Here is a 19,588-nt window from a genome sequence, read left to right on the forward strand (position 1 = left end):
ATTTCCATTTTTTCATACAGTTACTGTATATCTTCATTAACAATGTATTAGGCTTGAGTATCACCAGCTACCTCACGATACGATACATATCACGATACATTAATGCAATACATCATGTATCACGATATAGTTGTCAACTATAAATAAACTGGTATCTATGTTGCCTACCTCTATAAGAAATAGTATTGAATGAAGAAATATATCAACTATTTACAAAATCAATCAACAAACTGTAGAGATATAAAATTCAATTGATTAGAATAAAATAAACAATTTATTTCTAACTTTAATGAAATTTTTTAATGTCTTCATGTTATGTATACTATGTAACTATTCTAAAAAGTCAATTAAAATTAATTCATACAGTGTATCACAATACACATGTGACGATATGATACACATATCGTGGGCCCTCACGATCAATATGATCGATATATCGCCGTATCATTACACCTTTACAATGTATCATATTAATTGAATAAGTCCAAATGAAATTCCTCTTTTATTTTTACATGTTTTATTCTATACTGAAACAATTTTCAAATATAACGGTGTTCAGGTTGTCTGATCAACATTTCATGTGGTATATAAATATTAAAAGTTACTACCTATTTTCAGACTAACCTTTTAGAATGCCAAGAAAGAAAAAGTCTACAGATCAAAGAATAAAGGAAAGGAGAAAGCTTGCAAAGGAGGAAAAAAATGATCCAAAACCTTCCACAAATAATCAGTTGAGATCAACAGATTGTGATAAAACTTTCGAGTTATCCAAACCTGGTGTGCCTTCAAAAACTAAAGATGCACCAGAACTTTCTGCTAATGCTGAAGATGATCTGAAGTGTGAACATGGTGAAAGATGGAAGAACGATACTTCAAAACCATCTACTAGTCAATCAACAGATAATGCAAAAACATTATATTCAGTACCCCCTGCCAGTTTTAAAACAAAACATCAAAATGAAATTAAAGAAGAACAATATGCTTTTATTGAAAGAGAAATAATGAAACAGAGACAATGGAAACTTCAAATGATGAAAAATGACAATGATATGGGTAATTTACATGAAATGCCATCAAGGAAAGGAGTTAAAAGGAAGTTATCTGATAAAAATAATGATTCACAGCAAGGTTCTGACATCCCGATCTGTAATGTGAAGAAGGGTTCATCTTTTATTCCTTGTAATGTGAGAGTAGCCAATTGGAGAAAAACTTTCCCTGAAGCTAAAAAAACTGCTTTAAAATTAAAAGAAAAGGAACGAAAAGCAAACAAAAGGAAATATCTTGATGAAAATGAAAAAGCTGAAATGATTGAGAAAGACAAAAAACGAAAGCAAGAGAAAAGGAAAGTGCTTGATGAAGAGGCCAAAATGAATATTAAACAGAAAGACAAAGAACAAAAGCAAGAAAAAAGGAAAGCACTTGATGAAGAGGCCAAATTGAAAATTAAACAGAAAGACAAAGAACAAAAGCAAGAGAAAAGGAAAATGCTCGATGAAGAGGCCAAATTAAAAATTAAAGAGAAAGAGAAAAAACAAAAGCAAGAGAAAAGGAAAATGCTTGATGAAGAGGCCAAAATAAGATTAAAACAGAAAGACAAAGAACAAAAGCAAGAGAAAAGGAAAGTGCTTGATGAAAAGGCCAAAATGAAAATTAAACAGAAAGACAAAGAACAAAAGCAAGAGAAAAGGAAAGTGCTTGATGAAGAGGCCAAATTGAAAATTAAACAGAAAGACAAAGAACAAAAGCAAGAGAAAGGGAAAGTGCTTGATGAAGAGGCCAAAATAAGATTAAAACAGAAAAACAAAGAACAAAAGCAAGAGAAAAGGAAAGTGCTTGATGAAGAGGCCAAAATAAGATTAAAACAGAAAGACAAAGAACAAAAGCAAGAGAAAAGGAAAGCACTTGATGAAGAGGCCAAAATAAGATTAAAACAGAAAGACAAAGAACAAAAGCAGGAGAAAAGGAAAGTGCTTGATGAAGAGGCCAAAATAAGATTAAAACAGAAAAACAAAGAACAAAAGCAAGAAAAAAGGAAAGTGCTTGATGAAGAGGCCAAAATAAGATTAAAACAGAAAAACAAAGAACAAAAGCAAGAGAAAAGGAAAGTGCTTGATAAAGAGGCCAAAATAAGATTAAAACAGAAAGACAAAGAACAAAAGCAAGAGAAAAGGAAAGTGCTTGATGAAGAGGCCAAATTGAAAATTAAACAGAAAGACAAAGAACAAAAGGAAGAAAAACGAAAAACACTTGATGAAGAGGCAAAATCTAACACGCGAAAGAAAACCAGAAATCAAATGAAGGAACAAAGAGCAGCAAGAACATCTGAAGCTGACAGCGCAATACAAACCTTTCTTCAGATGATCAAACAAGGACCAGCATATATCTGCTCTGTTTGCCATAGACTAATGTACAGAGAATGTGTTGTTTTGTACAATGAAAATGTGTTTACTATGTGTGACAAAGAATTGTTAGAAACATGCAATACGAATAAAAAAAGTATTGATGGGGAACAGTACATTTGCACCACCTGCTCATGGAATTTGAAACGTAATATGATGCCAGTGCAGGCTGTGACAAATTCATTATCTCTTGATGATATACCAGAAACCTTAAAAGATTTGTCAACATTAGAATCAACCTTAATAAGCAAAAGGATTCCTTTTATGAAAATCCTTGCTCTGCCCCGTGGTAAGCAGAAGGCAGTACATGGATGCGTTGTAAATGTGCCAGTAAATCCAGAGGAAACCTGTTCCATATTGCCTCGTCTTCCATCATCTTCCTCATGTATAACAGTTAAACTGAAACGTAAGATAGAGTATAGAGGTCATGTTATTGTTCAGTCAATAAGACCATTGAAAATTATGGAATCCTTACAACATCTTAAGAATGAACAGAAGAATCCTCATTATCAGGATATCATAATCAATGATAACTGGCCGGAAGACAGCAGTGAAGATAATCCACAACTATGGGAGGCTCTTACAAGCAGTAGTCCATCAAACAATGGTAGTGCACTACACGTTCTACCTACTGCATCCATTGAGACAGATCAGCCATCAGAACCAGGACAGGAATCAGACAATGAAGAAAGTGACAATGAAATAGAAGATCGATCAGAAGTTAATGGTTTACCTTTTGATTCTTGTTTGCAACCAAGAGACATTAGTGCAGACAAAGACTTTTTATTAAATTTAGCACCAGGAGAAGGTAAAAAGCCAATAGGGCTATTTTCAGATAAACATAGCGAAGAAATGGCCTTTCCTACATTATTTCCTAAGGGAAATTTTGGATTTGATAGTCAGCGTGAGAGACCAATTTCATTAGTAAAATACTTCAATCAGAGAATTCTCAATTGTGACAACCGTTTTGCAGCCTCCACAGAGTATTTGTTTTATGCTCAATATCGAACTGAAGCGAAAAAAGTTGCTGACTGTCTGAGTATTGCGATGAGAAAATGTAAAGGACAACATCAGGTGGAGAAAATAACAGCAGGCCAAATAAAGAATGCTGAAGAAATGAGACGGTTAACCCGATCTGACCTTAGCTACCATTTCCTCCAAAATGTTCGTGGATCACCAGCCTTCTTTAACAAATTATTGTATGATCTTTTAGGAATGATAAGACAACTTGGAAGCTGTACATGGTTCCTGACATTGTCCTCTGCTGACATGAAGTGGAAAGACACAATTCAAGTAATAGCTGCACAACATAATCAGAAACTGTCAGACGAACAAGTAGAAAACATGACTTGGGAACAAAAAAGCACTTGGTTACGTACTAATCCTGTTACAGCTGCTAGGCATTTCGATCATAGGCTTCAGCTCTTTATGTCAACACTAGTTCTTGGAAAGTCAAAACCCATAGGAGAAATACAAGATTTTAAATACAGAATAGAATTCCAGCAAAGGGGTTCACCCCACTGCCATATGCTACTATGGGTTAAAAATGCACCCTCAATATCACAAAATTCACCTGAAGATGTAGCTGCCTTCATTGACCAATATGTTGGATGTACAATTCCACAAGATAATCATCTTGCATCTCTGATTCAAAGTGTTCAACGCCATATTCACTCTTTTACATGCAAAACCCATGGAACAAGATGCCGATTCAGCTTTCCAAAACCACCTGTTCATAAAACTACAGTAGTGCTTCCACCAGAGGATATACCAAACAAAGGAACGCAGACAGTCTACACAGAGTTGTTGACAGCAGTTATGGGTAAAGTGGAAGATGTACAACATGACCCAGAAGTAACACTAGAAACTCTGTTAGGAGAACTTGAAATCCCTGAAGCTATGTATATGAAAGCATTATCGTGGATAAAAACAAAGCAAGGCCAGCCTGCTGTACTGTACAGACGCAATCCATCTGACTGCCTTATTAACAATTACAGCCCAACCCTGATGAAAGCTTGGCAGGCGAACCTTGACCTTCAGTTTGTCACTAATGTTTATGCCTGTATAATGTATGTGGCTTCATATGTTAGCAAACCAGAGAAAACATTGGGTGATGTCTTAAAGTCTGTTAGTAAGAATTCGGCACCAGCTGGTCCAAAGAAGATGATGGAGACTGTATCTAAGAAGTTCCTTTCCCATCGTGAGGTCAGCGCCCAAGAGGCAGTGTACCGATTATTGCCATTACCACTCACTAAAGGGTCACGGCAGGTCATTTTCCTCCATACAGATTTAGCTGAGAATAGGACAAAACTTTTGAAACCCATGAAAGTTATACAGGAGCTTGATGATGATGATGAAAACTTATATCAGGAAGGCATGCTGGAAAAATATCAACTTAGACCCGATTGTTTGGAACACATTTGCTTTGCAGATTTTGCAGCAAACTATTCATATGCTCGGAAAACAAATACCAACTCAGATCCCGACCTGCTAGATGAAGAATCACTTGATCCAGCCACTGTAATCAACAATCTTCCTAAAACCATAAAGTTGAAAAATAAATCTACAATTATGACTATTCGTTCAAGACCAGTCATTATCAGATCTCATCAGTTCTCCATCTTGAAACAGCCCGAGCAGTACTATCACTCCAAACTGTTACTTTATAAACCATGGAGAGATGAAAGCAATGACCTGTTGGATGGAGATGGTACATATAAAACAAAATACTTCAATTGTAGACCAACCTTCTCTGACAGAATGAACTATTATGAACCAAACAATGAAGAGTACACACAAGCTGTTGAAGAACTACAAGAAAATGGGCCTCCTGAGGATGCCTGGGCACTACTAGTTCCAGAAACAGAACAACAGGAGAGAGCTGATAGATATTTGGGAGCACAACAAGATCCAGAGTTTGAATTCATTGTTCCTGTACATGGAAATGAAACATCAGATCTTGGGTTGACTAATTATCAGTATGAACTGGACAGTAGGAAGATATCAACTCAGCAGTGGCTTAGTATGACAGTGTCTCTCAATACTGAACAGCAAGAAATCCACCAGTTCATTGTTGAATGGTGCATAGAAATGTCAATGACTTATAAAACAGGGAAACGTCCAAAGCCATTTTATGTCTTCATTTCTGGAGGGGCAGGTACTGGCAAATCGCATTTAATCAGAACCATAGTGCAGACTGCAAACAAATTGTTACGTGTTGGGCAAGGAGAAGATGATATTGTTGTTATGGTTAGTGCTTTCACTGGTGTGGCTGCTTTCAACATAGAAGGCCATATTCTGCATTCAGTTTACCAGTTAATCAGTCCAAGCGTGATGACTATATCAGACTATCGGGAGAACAACTGTCTAGTATGCGAGCAAAACTAGGAAATCTTAGCCTTTTGATAATTGATGAGATTTCCATGGTTGGAGCTGATCACCTGTACACTGTTCACAGACGTCTGTCAGAGATTATGACATCTGATGAGCCTTTTGGTGGGATATCAGTTTTAGCAGTAGGTGACCTCTCCCAGCTGCCACCAGTTGCCCAAAGACCAGTGTTTGACACAGTTTCTGATTCTATTGCATCAATGTATGGTTCATTATGGAAGAAGAATTTTAGAGTACTTGAACTTCACCAAATAATGCGGCAGAAAGATGATGTTGAATTTGCTAATGCTCTCAACAGAATCAGGTTGTCGAAGCATACTGATGATGATATACAACTCATTAAAACTAGAGAAACTTGTGTATCCTCACCAACGTATCCTAAACAAGCACTGCATATATTTGCTTTCAATAAAGACGTTGATGATCATAACAACCAAATGTTAGAGAGCATACAATCACCAGTAATAAAGGTGTCAGCTATTGACTTTCTTGATCAACAAACTGGTCGTATAGAAAACATTACGTTTGATGAAAAGAAGAAACCAGGTGGAATGTTGCAAACACTGAAAATAGCTATAGGGGCCAGAGTTATGATGACCACAAATGTAGATACCTGTGATGGATTAACCAACTCGGCCACAGGAACAGTGACTGGTTTTCTACCTCAGCATCCAGATCCATTCAACCCTCAGTTTAATAATTACAGACCTAAATATGTGTTAGTCCACTTTGATGAACATCGAGTTGGTGAAAAACTAAGATCCAAACTTCACCGAATTCTATCTGATGAAATATCCACACCTATCTCAGTTCATGAGGTAACTGTTAAACATAGAAAAATAACTGCAAAAAGAACACAGTTTCCTCTAACCCTTGCATGGGGTGTTACCATTCATAAAGCCCAGGGTAGAACTGTTGATAATCTAGTGATATCGATGAAAGGAACATTCAAAGCTGGGCAAATGTATACTGCATTAAGCAGAGTCAAAACTAAAGAAGGTCTTTATATTCTTGGTGAATTTCAATCATCCAAAATCATCTCTGCTACAAAGACAGTCAAAGAAATGGAGAGAATTCGAAAAGATAGCAAGTTTAAACTGAGTATTCCATACTCTGTAACAGCACCATCAGAAAGTTTCTTTAAACTCAGTATACTCAACATTAATTCACTTTGTCCTCACTTCCAGTGCCTTTCAGTGGACCAGTACATCACCACTAGTGACATTATTGCATTGTCTGAAACCTGGCTTTACTCAAGTGTATTAACTGAAAGTATTGAACTGAGTCCAGAGTACCATCTGTATCGTCAAGATTATTCTGTTCAAAACAGAAGACCACAAGGTGGAGTGGCAACCTATGTGAAGAAATCATTTCGTGTCATAACGGAATTGCATTGTAAAGGTGTAAATTTGCAGTACCAGTGCCTTGTGTTGTCCTGTAGGATGAATCCAAGTAAACGTCTGTTAATTATTCTGCTGTATGTTCCACCAAATACACAAACTGTGTTGTTTTTCCAGCAACTGGACAGATTAATTAGTCATACTCCTACAGATGCTGCCCCTACTATAATATGTGGTGACTTCAACATGAAGCCGACAGATCCCAAATCCTAATCATTGAATGAATTAATTCGACACCACGGATTTATTGATTATAGTCAGTCACCAACTCACAGAAAAGGAGGCTCACTTGACCGTATTTTCATCAATAAATATTTTGATGAATCAGAAATCACAAGTATAATTCCGGTTCATTATTCAGACCATTTCCATATTCATATGGCTGTCCCTTGGATGAAACTTTTTTCATAAATATGATGTCATTGGCCCAAGGAAAAACTGTCAGGTAGAATCTTTTCAATAATTGAATGATTTTACTTTTAATGGATTTATATTGTTTGTACTTGCATGTATCATATGATGATGTAAAAACAAACTCAGTATCTTTCTAACACGATGCTTTAGTTCTTAAGTTTTGTTACTTTGGACATTGACTGTCTAGAAAAAATCAAGTAATGGTTAAAAAATTTGTGTTTATTCACATGAGAGTGAATATTCACATCAGAGCGGGGGTATTACTAGTGAGCATTGGCTCACAGATTTCTTGTTTTCTATCAGTCCAAACTATTGTACTTACATGTATATAAAACACAGATATTGATAGAGAGAGAGAGAAATTATTTTCAAATTGGTTATAATACTAGAAGTAAGTTTTAAGCTTACAGAGATCATGGTTGGACACTGCATTCTCTTAAGCGTAATTTGTTTTGCTTTTAAGGGTGTATGCAACTGTCTGTTCTCTATTCTAATGGAACACAGCCCTGAGAAGAGTGGGGGGGGGGGGGGGTGTTTAGCACTTCTTAAAACAATAGATTGTTTTGATACTTAGATTATCCTTGGGGCATTGTGTGCTGTTAACACATTCTTCAAAGTAAAGAATTTATTAAATGCACAACTAATTGGATTAAATATTTCATATGATATAAAATGCTTAATAACAACACTCTTAAAATGTTATGAAATTTTGTTGTTATATGCAGTTATATTGACAATTTAAGAATGGATTTTTAATTTTAAAAACTATTTAGTTGTGTGATTAAAAAATCATACAACTTAATATTTTTATCTCAAGAATTATTTTTCTTCTTAAAAACAATTTTTTATCAAATACAATTTAAGTTATTCAATTAATCACAATTTAATGAACATGAGCATGCATAAAAAAGCATAGTAATGAAAAGTAATGCCATGTAATGCCAGCATTACACTAGATTTTGGAAAGTAATGCATTACATTACCATTACTTGTAATGCTAAATTTGTGGCATTACACATTACTAGCATTACTTTGAAAACATGTAATGCATTGCAATGCATTACCATTACATTTAGCATTACCCCAAGCCTGACACCAAGTGAAAGAAACAAACTCATGGGTAAGTTTTTGTTTTGTTTCAATATGATTTCGTTTCACACTTGATAGGTATTTTAAATATGGCATGTTAAACTTCCATTAGTAAACTTTTTAAATATTTCTATTCAAAATTCAATTAAATAAAACATTATTTTTATTTTACAGGTTGTTTTTTTTTTTTTATTTGCAAAAACGTTTAAAACATGTTTTTTTGTAACTTTTCAACACATCTGGCTCCGAGGTGATTAAACTTTTTTCATACTCCTACTCCAACTCTTACTCCTTACTCCGAGTATCATTATGTACTCCGCTGAGTTCGACTTTAAAATCCGAGTTTTTGGAACACAAACTTGAACTTCGGAAATGGAACTCTTTAGGTTATGGAGGTAAGAATTGTTACTTTATGTAAATATTTTTTACATATTTCTATACAGGGCCTCTCAATTGGTAGAAAAAAGCGGGGACACATAAAAAGAAACTTCTGCAAATGAACTTATTATCGTCTGTTACATTATCATTAACAACATGGGACGAATGAAATTGGGGATGGGAAATTAGCCGAAAAGAGATAATAGGGGTGATCTTGAAGAGAAGACCTCGATTCAGAGTGTAGAGGAGAGGAAGGGGGATTTTTTCAGATATTTGAAAGGAATGGGATCGAAGAGGAAATCGGTAAGTAGAAAAAAAGGGTGGGATGACATATGCAGTTACCTCAACTCTAAGTACAAATTATATATTCTCATAACAGTTAACCCTACAGATATTGTATATCATGTACGTGTTACGTGGTTTCTAGGAAGTCGCCATGTTGTTTACTACTGCTTTCACCGACGTCCGCGTTTCATTTAGATTGATATTTTTTTAATTTTTCAATTATAATGTCATATGGCTGAAAGGTATAATTGCTTTTCGATAGAATGAATTGCTTGACTATAATGGATCAATAATTAAATTAATGTGGACCAGTTTTGAAATACAGCATATGTACATCATTTTTTTTATATACTACATCTATAAATATATATTTTATTCATGTCTTATTATTTATTTTAAGTAAGTATCCAACAGCAAAGCGGGAAGTGGAAGAAGTGAAGAAGAAATATTTTAACCTAAAGCAGAGAGGTTAGTGTGTATACTGTGTGTATGTATGTGGAACTGTTTTAATACATTCTATTCTATTTATCTTTTTATTATGTATGTTACTTGTTAAATTAATTTGACATGTCTTTCATTCCTTTTGAATTTTGTTTTAAAGCAAATTGAGAAGATTGACACAATCAAGCGTTCCATTCGAAAGACAGACGGTGGTCCAGCACCCCCTCACTCTCTGTTTCCCTGGGAAGAGGCTATGGTAAAGTCCCTCGAAGGGACGCCAGTCTTCGCTGGCATTCCAGATGGGATTGACACGGATGGTTATATATTTGTGATGTTTTTTTCCATACATATGAACATACATGCATAAATGTTGAAGAATGAAATTGCATCAGTGATAGATGTATTATACCATGATGTATAATGTTATTTAAATATATGTTAATATACATAATACAAAATATATAATTTTCCACAACAAGGTACTGTTTTCAGATATTATTTAAAAAGTTAATATCCAAAATGAACTAATTTGATTAAATTGTGATTTCATTATGGAAATTACAGGTACATTTATATCAAAACTCCTTGACCATTGCAGCGGGTTTCCCGGTGTTGTGCTGTTCTTTCATCGCAAATCAAACACACATAGAGAGTGCATTGACAACGTGGACTTAGGAAAACATGTTTTTGTACAAAGTGATAACAAGTGAAAACCTGTCAAAATTACAGCAAACCTGGTTTTCTTTTATGTGAACTGTATCCATAATCCATGTCAACCCTGCATTGATAAACACTACCTGCCGTATCCAGAGAAATGGAGTACCCATATGCAATATTTTGCAAAAAATTATTTAGTTCAAAAGCTGCTATTTTTTTCATTGATTGTCACAAATCAAAATCCTAGCAATACGCCCATCTCTGATGCATGTACACTATTAAACATTATTAAATTTGATGTATTTATGATGTCATGTACATGTATAAATAATTTGTTATATTATTAATTCAACCTTTTTTAAAGTAAACACTCATAATTAAAAATAAATCCAGAGTCTTAACAAATGAATGCCGAGGTGTAAGAAACAGAGATATAACGGTGCAGATGATGGCGAACAGGATGCAAAAAAATCGCCTTTCAATTGCAAAATTAAAGAAACACTTATGTCGGAATAAATATATTCGTTCACTCTAAACAAGACTTATAAAAAGAAGTTACTCCTCTTCGTCAGTATCCTTGCTAGCTACAACATGTAACAATAAAGATCTTTTTCTCCTGGTTTCGATTTTGCTGGAGTGAGTCGACCTTTACAGAATATAATACGATTAAATAAGTATTTAATGGGTTACAGCCATGTCATTAATAAAGGGTAAAACCGATGCTTTAAACAATGCATTTTTATTGATTACACTCTATAATCTCGTAAGTAAAACAGCTTCCTTGTCGTCCATTTAAGAATACATCGATTATAACATCGATGTCAGGATCATATTACACAGACAAGAAGCTGTAGGATACTTATGAAGTGTTCAATGTCACTGCCAAGCTCATGTTATGTGAAGAATGAGCCATATAAGGCTAACGGGAGAAAAAACTGATCTGGACAAAGATTATTAAGTTGTGTGATACGACCTTGGCCTAGAAACATCTTTCAAAATCTCTGCAGACTATTTGACCTAAGGCACTCTGCTACAGAGTTTGAGCCAAGGAAGAACAGATTATGACAAGCTTAAGAACAATGATTATTCACAGAATTATGCTATGACCTCAATATTTGACCAGGATGCAGAAAAATCGCCTTAAAGAAAGGAACTTTTATGCCGGAGCGGCAATAAAATGTTCATGTTCGACCTTCACAAGACACAAAACTGTAAGATGCTCCTATGTGTCTACATTCTTACCGGCTAGTTAACAACTACGATCTGCTCCTTTTCTCATTTAATTTTGTCCTTATTTTTTTTCTTTGTCGTCTATTCAAAAAAAAAATTCAACAGAACATCATTGCATATATCAAATTTCTAGTACACAAACAGGTAGCTGCAAATATATAGCTTCCGGTCCGAAAAAATTCGGATGGACGACCTGGGAGGTACAGTGCCCCCCATAGTAAAACAAGATGTCCACAGACAACATAGCTCACCTGAGCAACATTACCCATAATTCTGATCAAAAGGTATCGACATTAAAGTATCAAAAGTAAATAACTTAAAATCCCCCTTTCTGGTCCCATTTTTCCATGGACATGGTTTGATCAAACTTTTATTTACAACCTGTGCTTTGACACAAGTTTCAGCATTTTCGCAGAATGTTTTTCTAGAAAATTTTAAAAGATCTTTCTCTATATCTTTTTATGTCAAAATTAGACTCCACTCATTCTGAAATCTCATTATTCATTACATTACATTCATCAAAATTATAAACTGTGGCAATATGAGATACAGCGCCTCGTTTAAGATAAAGTATACAGAGAAGACCTAATACTACCGACCATAAAAAAAATCCGTGAAAGGTGAAGCAGCCAATGTATAAATGCGACTTTGAACATCTGCATCCATAGACAAATTCATACACAAGACGATCTCAATCTACGACAGCGGACAAAGGATTCTTGACAAGTTCTACAGTGCAGAGCAAGAAGAAATCAAGAGGCCAATGGGCCTCATCGCTTACCTGAGCATCAATAGGCATGATAAAAACAGCTTAATGGAGACATAATACGAACTATCTGGACAATGTGGTATAATACATGTGAATCCTGTATAAATAAAAACAACCTCCCACCCCGGTGTTCTTATGGTTATTATTAAGTCCCTTTTCTAACATGATTTAATAGTCATATCACATATTGAGCATTGCAGTTCTCGTAGAGACTCAACAATTATTTAAATACGGGATATGAACCTACAATAAACTCTGAACCCCTTGTAAGGCCCAAGAATCGTCCAGGGGCGAAAGTCAAATCAATTTAAATCAGCAATATTTCAAAATGCTTGCATATAAGTAAAACCATAGACGAGAACATTTCAGTTTTAATTAATAATAAAAAATATTTTCCTTTTTCCCCAGTGTGGCCCCACCTTACTCTAGAAGATTTTGATTTAAACAAATTTGAATTACCACTATCTGAAGTTGCTTTCATTAAAGTTAAAGCTTTTGTAGGCAAATTGTTTTTTGGAGCTGATTTTATGATTTTTCTCTATATATTTGTGACCCCAAGGGGATCATGATTTGAACAAACGTGCTTTGTGGCCCCACCCATGATTTTTACAACTTTGATAAATTTCAGTTATTCCTAATTACCTTCCTTATGAAATGAAGTGGTCTTTAATATACACGACTTTGCCGAAGGCTGCTTTTTGCCACGTGTGGCAGACAAAATGTGATTGGTAAAGCTCACGTGAGCTTTCAGCCAACAAATTTTCAAGTTTTAATAATCTTCCCTAAAAATAAGGCCTGACCCTTCATTTTAACAAACCCTTTACCTAATGATGTTTTGTGCCAAGTTTGATTGAAATTGGCCCAGATTGGTGCTAGAGAAGTCAAAAATGTAAAAAGTTTACAGACGGATGCCGGACAACAAGTGGTTTGAAAAGCTCACTTGAGCTAAAAACTGCAATTTACTGCATAGGAAAATAGTAAACAAAGAAAATGTTACAATATTAGAAGCATAGCAAACGTCACAGTGTGTAATACGAATTCTGATTTGGGATTGAATAAATTAAAACACCAGAAAGATCATTTTGATTGTATAAAGACAGATAAGGAAAAAACAATCCAATGAAGAAGCGTCGCAGCGAATGGCATATGGCACGTTTCACGTAATAGATGCTGTAGCCACACTAATGGGTTAAGTTCTACCTTTTTTAGTTTTCTATCCAGAGAATATTTAATAATTTTTGCAAAGCATGTGCATTTGAAGTTATAACCAACTATATGTACATGTCTTCACTTATATACACTACCGATCAGACCCAACCTAACAGAAAGTAAACCCCAACTAAACCCTGGGTGTACTCTCTGGGTTTACTAGAGTTGACCCAGAGAGTAAACCCCGATCAGAAGCATACCCTGAAAGCAGACGCTACATGTGTATTCGGAATATACAAGGGGCAGGAATCACAGGCAGTAGGATGATAAGATAGAATACGGGTCTGCTACACACTTCAGTGTGTATAGTTGTCTCCAAAAGCAATTCTCAGTTAACCCAAAGTAAACCCCGAGTGGAACCAGATTTTAAACCCAGAAAGTAAAACCAGGGTTAAGTTGGGGTTTACTCTGGTGTTAGGTTTGGTTTGATCGGTCCTGTACACGTTATGTGAATAATATACAACAATATTGTAATGTGGTTTTCCGTTTATCAGTTATATTGACTTGTATTTTATATCGTCAAGGAAATTTAGATTAAGCATTTTTATCTATTTCCAATCTGTATTCTTTCTTTAAGCATTTTGTGCATGATTTTTATTATAATCATACTATTTCATACATGTACATATTGTAAATGTTTCTTTGCCTTTAACCCCTTGGTGATGTATAATTGGTGAGAAACTTCATTAAACTTTAAAAACGCCTCCTTAATTTTTATTCGGGAAATCCTATGGTTTACTTTAGTAATAACGATCCCGATCATGACTAAATATATATCAATAATTTAACATTGAACCTTTACTATTTATATAGCAAGAACTTACATTTGTGTATTGTAATTAAATACTGTTCATGCAAGTATACAACTATATTTAAAATTAAAGTGTTAGTATTGTACATATATACATGTGAATTGCTATGATATAGTTACGTAAATATACATAAAATAAGAAAAAAATAGACCTACGGAGGTCTGTTATAAGGAGAATCGTATTTATTTAGCCTTTTAAGAGTCGGGGAGAATTGTATTAGCAGAAAATTGAAGATATCAGAAATTTCTGAGTCACGAATGTTTCCAGAGGTATTTCATTTAATGATAGCGTAACATATTGAAGTGACAACTGTTATAGCAATTTTAATGTTTAAATAATTGATTATTTTGTATTTTAATGTTTCATGTTTGAAATAAATACTAATTACTAAAAAGGAAATCGAGGTGTTTTTTTTATTTGAATTTATTAAATTGAATTAACAAAGTTCAATTACGCAACATGAGTGAGCTCGTGAAAACCTACAGGGATGCGGATTTTGAATCTGAAAAACAAAATAGACACCTCTCATCATTTGGATTGCAAAGATATACTATCATAAGTAATGGTAATTTTCTGTTCCGCTCCATTAGTTTCTCCTTGAATGGTCATCAAGATATTCACCAGGATTTGGCAGTCGAAACATTGAGAGGTAATGTGTATGTTTTTCAAAATTATTTTCTAGATGAAGATGATGCAGGTAAACAAATCACTGTGTTAGCCAACAGTTTACTTATGCAAGTCAAGAGTCAATTTTAGCACTGTTCATGGCTTTAAGCATTAATATTTTGATCACATTTGGAGAAGATTTACATAATCCTCAAATAACTACCTATGAAAATACTTTCTCACAAGGTCATCCTCAACGAACTATCCATAATGCACGGAGAAGAGCTAGTGGAGGTAATCAATACGAGTCTATCATTGAGGTACATACTAGAAACCAGTTCTCTTCCTTTGTCCCTAGGTTAGATCTAGTGTTGATAGCAGATCAAGATCACAGCAATACTAAACCAAAATGTTCACAATTTGCAAAGCCAATCAATATGCATAATTATAAATAATTTAGTTTTCTCCTTCAATATTTGAACTGCATTCCTATGTTACATCTGAGAACAGTCCACTTAGTCAAAGTTCCAAGGTCATTAGTGGAATGTCACCTTTGAGAACCTAGAGAGTCACAAGAAAATGTTAAAAGGTTTCATTCTAGTCAGGGTCAAGCTCTATCTGATTGTTCTAAGCGTAAACTTAAAGCCTTATGTTTCATGCAGTTTCAAACGATAGGTAAACTTATTAAACATGATACTTATGTTCATGATGCTGATATCAAAATTGAACGTATGACATTCGACATTTTAGCTCAGTTTTCAGAATTCACGATGAAAAGCCCATGAAGCTAAGATTTTAAGATTTATAAACATTTTGTTTTTTCTCGTAGTTCTCTTCATTTTTTTCTTTTTTCTCTTCTCTTCTCTTCTTTGTATGATGCAGTTCATGACAGAAAAGATCAACAGAAGAGGATATACAAAAATAAAGATTTATAAATAATTTATGTTTTCGTAAGTTAATTTGCTAATTTGATTTGTATCATGTAATTTTTAAGTATTATTTGTAATTACTGACAAGCAGATTGGAAATACTCCAGTCAAGTGCAATGAATATGTTGAATTTGATATTGTGCTTATGAATGTTTATTGAGTTAATTACAAAGTTTTGGCCAGGGCGGACTGGGTCAACCATCTTAAACAAGAATACCACCATCTATGTTAGGCAAAAGGATCACTGTTTTCAAAGATAGAAAGCCTCAGCAGATCATATTTTCCAGCAATTGTACATTGTTAATTGTTACTCTGAAATTAAAAACCCCGATAGAGAAACCTTGAAGTTTAAGAACGTGTACAGAGGTGACCAGTGAAATCCAGATCCTGATGGATAGTAAGGGTAAAGGCAGATATTTCACTGTGGCATTTACTCAATCTGGTAGTAGACTGACGATGGCAAAAATGACATTTCTTAGGCAAAAAGGACATTTCTTAGGCTAGTGTCATAAGCAACATGTTCTTTACTTGAACTTGCCGAAGATTGAGACAGCAAATGCACCTAAAAACACGTCTTATTTTAAATGGAGCACTGTGGAGGATAGAGACTTACATGTGGCTTTAGCATTTAGCCAGTCCAGTAGAAGATTTGGAATAGCAAATAGGCATCAAATATCTAGGGTCAATGTCCAACGCTACATATTCTCTACCCAAAATCTTGAATGTATTGCACATGTCTTGTATAAAAACAAAACAGGCAAGTAACTTATTATTAACTGATGAATGTGTCCGTCATTTATCTCTTTCATAAAGACCTCTGTTACAGATATGCGTTGACTAATTCTTCTATTTAATAAATGTACATTGTACTGATGTACATGTAATTTTTTAAGAAAATCTTTAAATAGTCCTCATCATATCTCCTGAATTAAAGTTAAAGACACCTTGAATATTTTTGTGTTCTAGTCATCAAGATTTCTTGAATTTTGTTAAATGATACCTCATTGACATTGTATCTTTTAAAATAATTTTGTAACCTGTTCTAGTCAGTAACTTAAGTTTATTTTTGTCTTAAAAAACTTGTTTAAACAGTTGTTGAGATTTGTTTTAAATATCAACAAGTCCCGAGATCAAATCTTCTGTTCATCTGCCCCTGTGACACAATCTTAATATAATGATTCAGAAGTAGCTATGACGTCATATTATGACGTCAAATTCGTTCAAAAAGGAGAAGCTTTGGCCCAAGGACATTGAATTCAACCGTTACGGAAACTCAATTGGTAACTTTTACCGTATTTTTCAATGTTGACGAGAAATGCAGTTAATCTTATATATACATTTTAATTGAATAGGCCTTTGTTAAAGATTTGTGTAGTAGGCGAATAAATTGAATTTATTTATCCTAATCTTTTGTGTTAAACAAATTCGAATTTGGTTTTGTATTTGAACAAAAGTTCGTGCAACAGGAAACATTTAAAAATGCGATTTGACTCGCTGATGTTATTGGAGCATTTGCATATTTTTTAACAGCTTTACTGATAACAAAAATCACTTGTCAACATGATATACAACTTATAACACAAAAGTGATCAAAATATTTGAGCACTGCATTTTCGTGGAATCCACGAAACAGTGATATTTTGATATCACATTAAATTCAATATATTCATGTTTATGACAGTATGAAGTTGCGTTTGATGAAAAAAGTTGTCAAAACAAAAACCTTCTCAGAGTCCCTCTTGCAGAAGAATTTTACATCCCCCATTTGTCATCACGCCACAATTGGTCTGTCAAATTCTCAGTATTTATTAAGCTAGTTATAAATTACTTTCAAAGAAAATTAAATTCTTATTCATTACGTATCAACATACCAGTATGTCATTAAATGCACCAAAATATGTGTGCCATCTACCCCATTCGTATATTGCAATACCAAAAGTATTATAAATACTAAAATCAAAAGTATTGTTGAAGCTACAGATGCTTGAGAACAGGACCGACCCCCACCTCCACCCCTCTTCTTCACCACACCCACAATTATAGACCCCGGAACTTTACTCTATTTAATCATTTAATTATACTTTTATTATATATTATGTACCTTCATTGCGAAAAATTTCCTATGCAATACAACAAGGTTGCGTACCTCGTTTGCCAGCCGAGAGGCACTTGCCGATAAATGAACTATCAAACTTCATGTCGTAGACCGATAAATAAATTCTCATCATTAAAAATGTGTATGTCATGCGCAAGCAAAATTTTTTGGGTAAATTTCATCAATTATCACTGAAAAATTACGAGTTTTGAACCGATCTAACTTTGATAAATGATCTGAGGTGTTTTATCACGTAGAAGGAAGATATTTAGTAACATTTATTTGATATTTTTCTGTTTTGTCTTCTATTATAATATATTCAGTCTGAGAGTCCTCTTTCAAATTTCAGAACCCAAGACGATAAAAAAGGTGTTCACTTCTTTGCGACTTGATTAGATTCCAACTTTTTAATGAATTATATTTTTTTTTTTTTTGAGTTTACAGTGCAATATCTTAAATCTCTTATATTTTTAATGTACACTCAGAACTTAACTCTTTCAGAGCAGATCTAGAGTTATCTTCCTTGCGATAAACCCTCGAAGTTAAAGTAATTACAACATTGGAGGTTTAAAAGGCAAAACGAATTATGTTATCTTATATATTGGCAATTTATTCAAGATATCAAGAATAAAACATTAGTTTTATTGCAAAGTCTTGTTTATGCCCCGGCTAATTGCTGTCTCTTACTAAGCCGGCGTGTAAAGTTAATTACAAAAGAAATAGAGAACAATAAATACTCCTCGGTTTCCGCAATCGTTAGCAAAAACGTTTGGCCTTTTCGCTTTTCACACTTACGCATAATTCGGCTGATGAATGGATTTTTACTTCGAAAGACAATAAATGTCTTAACAATCATTCACGTGGATAATGTTTCCAGTTTTGAGGGGAAAACGGAGCATATTTTGAAATACCAATCACCAACGACTTCCGTTAAACACTTTGATTTTACTAATTGAAATCGTAATTGAGTCGATTTGGTCGTTATCATGTCGTATATCAAAAATGTATACAAAAATCCGTAAAATAATTTTCCACATAAAGTTATCAAAAAAAAAATATAGTATTAGTTTGAATTCAAATGACCTTATCGACTGGTATTTAAAATTATGGTGTTGTCAAAATTTTTCATCCAAGTTGCAAATGCACTACCGTTCATTAATGTTACTTTGCAGTCTCAAAAATATTTTATACGCTTAAAAACGTAAGTTTATTACTCAGATACACCACTGAACAAGGATTCCTGAAGAAAAAGATGCACGGAACACAGGTTTTTACAATAAAAATTTAAAACAAAATTTTCATCAATCAACTCCAAGTCCCTTTAAAAAATATCATATCGAAATGGATAGGTTTTTCCCTTCTGTAGATCATTATAATGAACAATTTTGGTAATTGTTTTAGGCTTTGATTAGTTGTGCATTTCTAAACCATCATTGTATAGTCCTAAGTTTGAGAAAAGAAATAATATACTCTGGCAAAGATTTT

The 19,588-nt window shown here is 34.1% G+C and overlaps 1 protein-coding gene and 1 pseudogene across 1 annotated transcript; both read left to right on the forward strand.

Annotated features, from left to right (window-relative positions):
- The first annotated feature begins 483 nt into the window (after positions 1-483).
- Positions 484-5,786, forward strand: LOC128185208 (uncharacterized). Its single transcript, XM_052854864.1, has one exon. It carries the CDS (start codon positions 633-635, stop codon positions 5,784-5,786), a length of 5,154 nt encoding a protein of 1,717 aa, XP_052710824.1. The 5' UTR covers positions 484-632.
- Positions 5,787-14,932: 9,146 nt separating this feature from the next.
- LOC128185209 (uncharacterized) lies at positions 14,933-15,864 on the forward strand (annotated as a pseudogene).
- Positions 15,865-19,588: the final 3,724 nt, after the last annotated feature.

The sequence above is a fragment of the Crassostrea angulata genome, chromosome 5, assembly GCF_025612915.1.
Source record: "Crassostrea angulata isolate pt1a10 chromosome 5, ASM2561291v2, whole genome shotgun sequence".
In the NCBI taxonomy this organism is placed as follows: Eukaryota; Metazoa; Mollusca; class Bivalvia; order Ostreida; family Ostreidae; genus Magallana; species Magallana angulata.